Source organism: Citrus clementina, unplaced genomic scaffold (assembly GCF_000493195.1).
Source record: "Citrus clementina cultivar Clemenules unplaced genomic scaffold, Citrus_clementina_v1.0 scaffold_3, whole genome shotgun sequence".
NCBI lineage: Eukaryota > Viridiplantae > Streptophyta > Magnoliopsida > Sapindales > Rutaceae > Citrus > Citrus x clementina.
This window is the reverse complement of record NW_006262339.1, coordinates 19886296-19889218: the sequence shown is the minus strand read 5'-3', so window position 1 is coordinate 19889218 and position 2923 is coordinate 19886296. Positions and strand designations below refer to the sequence as shown.

At 49.7% G+C, this 2923-nt stretch overlaps 1 protein-coding gene across 1 annotated transcript; it reads left to right on the top strand.

The window, feature by feature from the left end:
- Window positions 1-325: 325 nt before the first annotated feature.
- On the top strand, window positions 326-2438 carry LOC112099664. The gene is made up of 3 exons (XM_024187082.1): window positions 326-883; window positions 958-1201; window positions 1276-2438. Exons 1-3 carry the CDS (start codon window positions 326-328, stop codon window positions 2436-2438), a joined length of 1965 nt encoding a protein of 654 aa, XP_024042850.1.
- The last annotated feature ends 485 nt before the right edge of the window (window positions 2439-2923 follow it).

Below are 2923 nucleotides of genomic sequence, written 5' to 3'. Positions count from 1 at the left end.
ATATGGGGGGGTGAGCTGGCATATCCCATCACTTAAATGCTTCCATTTCCCCCTTTTCGTTTCAAATCCCTAGACTGGAGTCATCTTTATCTTGCTATTCGTTTCTCCGCCGTCAACCAAATTTTCTCTGAACTTTGCTCACACTTCCAGCGTCCGGAGTATCCATTCGCCGGGTGTTTTCTCTGTCACGGCAGCGCTATCAGTGTCAGTCTATTCCAGGTATAGTCTTTAACCCTTTCCTCTGGTTGTTGTTGATTGGGTTCTGTGTTGCCTTCTTTGTGTCCATATACTCGAATTTTCTCTGTTTTCTCTTGGGGATTTCGGTATGTCAAATCGGAAGAGGAAGTTAATTGTTGATGAGGGTGATGAAGAGTCAGGGGACTCAGGTCTCAATGTGCCAATACCCACTGATTACTTAGACCCCTCCAGTAGTGTAGGTCCTTCCCATGGCAGGGATACCCTTGAATACCCACGCCCTTTGGTTATCTCTTCTTCCCCCGAACTAGAGCTTGTAGGGAATAGAGGTGGACCTGCGTCGGGCTCTGGTGAGAATCACAGTTCTGGTGGGGTTGGGGTCCCTGAAGGAGTTAGTGATGGTGAGGGGAGCAGTTCCGGACCGAGCAGACCTGCTCAGAAAAGGAAACTAGGCCATAGGGTGGAGGCTGATTCCTACCCTATTGACTTCATGGTTTGTGCCACCACCCCCACCGATCTATTTAAACTTAGGAATCTCTACAACATCCCCAACGATGTTCTTCTTGTAGTCCCTGGGAAGGGTGACGTTCCTAGTCGGCCTCCGCGGGGGTATGTGACGATGCACCTAGAGAGTTTTAAACTGGAGCTCGGCTGCCCCTTCAGCGTTATTTTGCCAAGATATTGGGAGGTATGCACCTGGCCCCAGGTCAGCTACACCCGAACGAGTGGAGGGTTCTATCGGCTATGTTTGTGTTGTGGGAGAGGTGCGGGTTGGAGGAGCCTTCCCTTGTTGAAGTGAAGCATTTGTATCAGCTGCGGAGCAGCCCAAGGGAGGCGGGCTGGTACTACTTCATGTCCAGTTCTGCAAAGAGAAAGCCAATCACCGGTTTCCCCTCCTCGTGTAAGAATTGGAAGAACAAATTCTTCTTTGCTGGGGGAAAATGGTGTTCAGCATTTCGTTCGTTGGGTGGTGATCTTTACCTACCAACGCAGTTTGTCACCCCAGGTCGTTCATTTTTTGCCTGTATTCTTTTTCGAACTGCCACTTATTGGGTTCTTTAACCTTGTTTGTTATTTCAGAGTCATGGGATTTGATCGGGGGGCTTGAAGATCGACCCTTGCTTCAGGTGGAAACTGCTCTGGTGAACGCTTCTACTTGCCAAGACCTCCTGTCTCCCACAAACTTGGTCGGTTCGGGCCTAGTGGATATAGCCGCTGGAATGGATAACAAGATCCTCAGCGCGATGAGCAGGAAGCGTGGTCGGGCCCCGAGCAGCTCCAGCAACCCGCCTCCTCCTCCGAAGAAACCTACCGTCGGTCCTTCCAAGGCGCCTGTTCCTGCTCTGCCTCCTCCTCCACCTCGTAAGAGTGGTGGGGAGAAAACCTCTGACAAGAGTCCTGAGGTCAGCTTGCAATCTGAGGACCGATCTTCTCCTCTCCCATCTCGGGATCAAGGTGATTACCTGAGTCCATATCAGAAGGATTATAAAAAATCGGTTGGGCCTAAGATGGTGAAGGACATCGAGAGCATGAGCCTCTCCGATTTGGCTGCTTCTGTTCAGAGAGTCTCCTTCAGGCTGGCCACAATGGTCTCGTGCTACAAGATCGGGTCCGCGCGTCATGAGAAGAAGCTCCAGGCTGATAACCAAGAGTTGAAAAAGAAAGTTGAATCTGCTGACCGCTCCAAGGAGAAACTGGCCGAGCTGAACAAACAGCTTACGGAGCTTGAGGAGAAAGTTGCTGTTGCTGAGTCCACTTCCTCCAAGCTTGAGGGCGAGTTGGGTGACCTGAGATCTGATCTTCAGGCTACTCAAATTGAAAGGGATACTCTGAGGGCTGCCCTTGAGGGGGAAATCAAATCCTTGGGTGAGCAGCTGGCTGAGGAGAAAGGCAAATCTGCTGATGTGGACGATCGGCTGGATGCCGAGTATGACTCTGGGGTTGCCTTCTCCTATAAGTGCATCATGTCTGTGCTTAAGGAAGAATATCCCGAGCTGGATATGAGCAAGCTGGAGGCTGGAGTGGAGAGGTACATGGCTGGGGTCGGCCAGGGAGATAAGGAGCAAGGTGAGCAGAATCAGGTGGAGGCTCCTTTATATGAGGTGCAGGAGGGGGGAGCTGGGGAACGTGCTTTTGAAATGGGACAAGGATCCATGCCGCCTCCTCCCAGTATTGCTGATCCTCCACCTCCTGGGACAACTGATCCTTCACCTGCTGAAGCCGTTGACCCTTCTAATCTTTGAGCCTATTTTTGTATAGACTCTAGATTTGCATTTGTTTTGTAAACAATTGAACATTTATAAAAAGATTTTTAAATGCTCTTTATTTGCTTTCTTGTCCGGTTTTTGCTCATAGATTGTATCTTAGTAAAATTTTAGTAGGATTAACTGCTGGTCCTTCGTTGACCGAGCCGAAGTAGGCATTTGCTTTAGTAGATTTCTTGTAGAGTTAGCTGCTGGTCTTGCGTTGACCGAGCAGAAGTAGGCACTTACTTGCCTTGGTAGAATCTTCGTAACTTTAGCTGCTGGTCATTCGTTGACCGAGCAGAAGTAGGCACTTGCCTTAGTAGAGTTTTCGTAGCTTTAGCTGCTGGTCTGTCGTTGACCGAGCAGAAGTAGGCACTTGCCCTAGGAGAGTGTTCGTAGCTTTAGCTGCTGGTCATTCGTTGACCGAGCAGAAACAGGCACTTTGTTGCCTTAGTAGATATTTTGAAGCTTTAGCTGCTGGT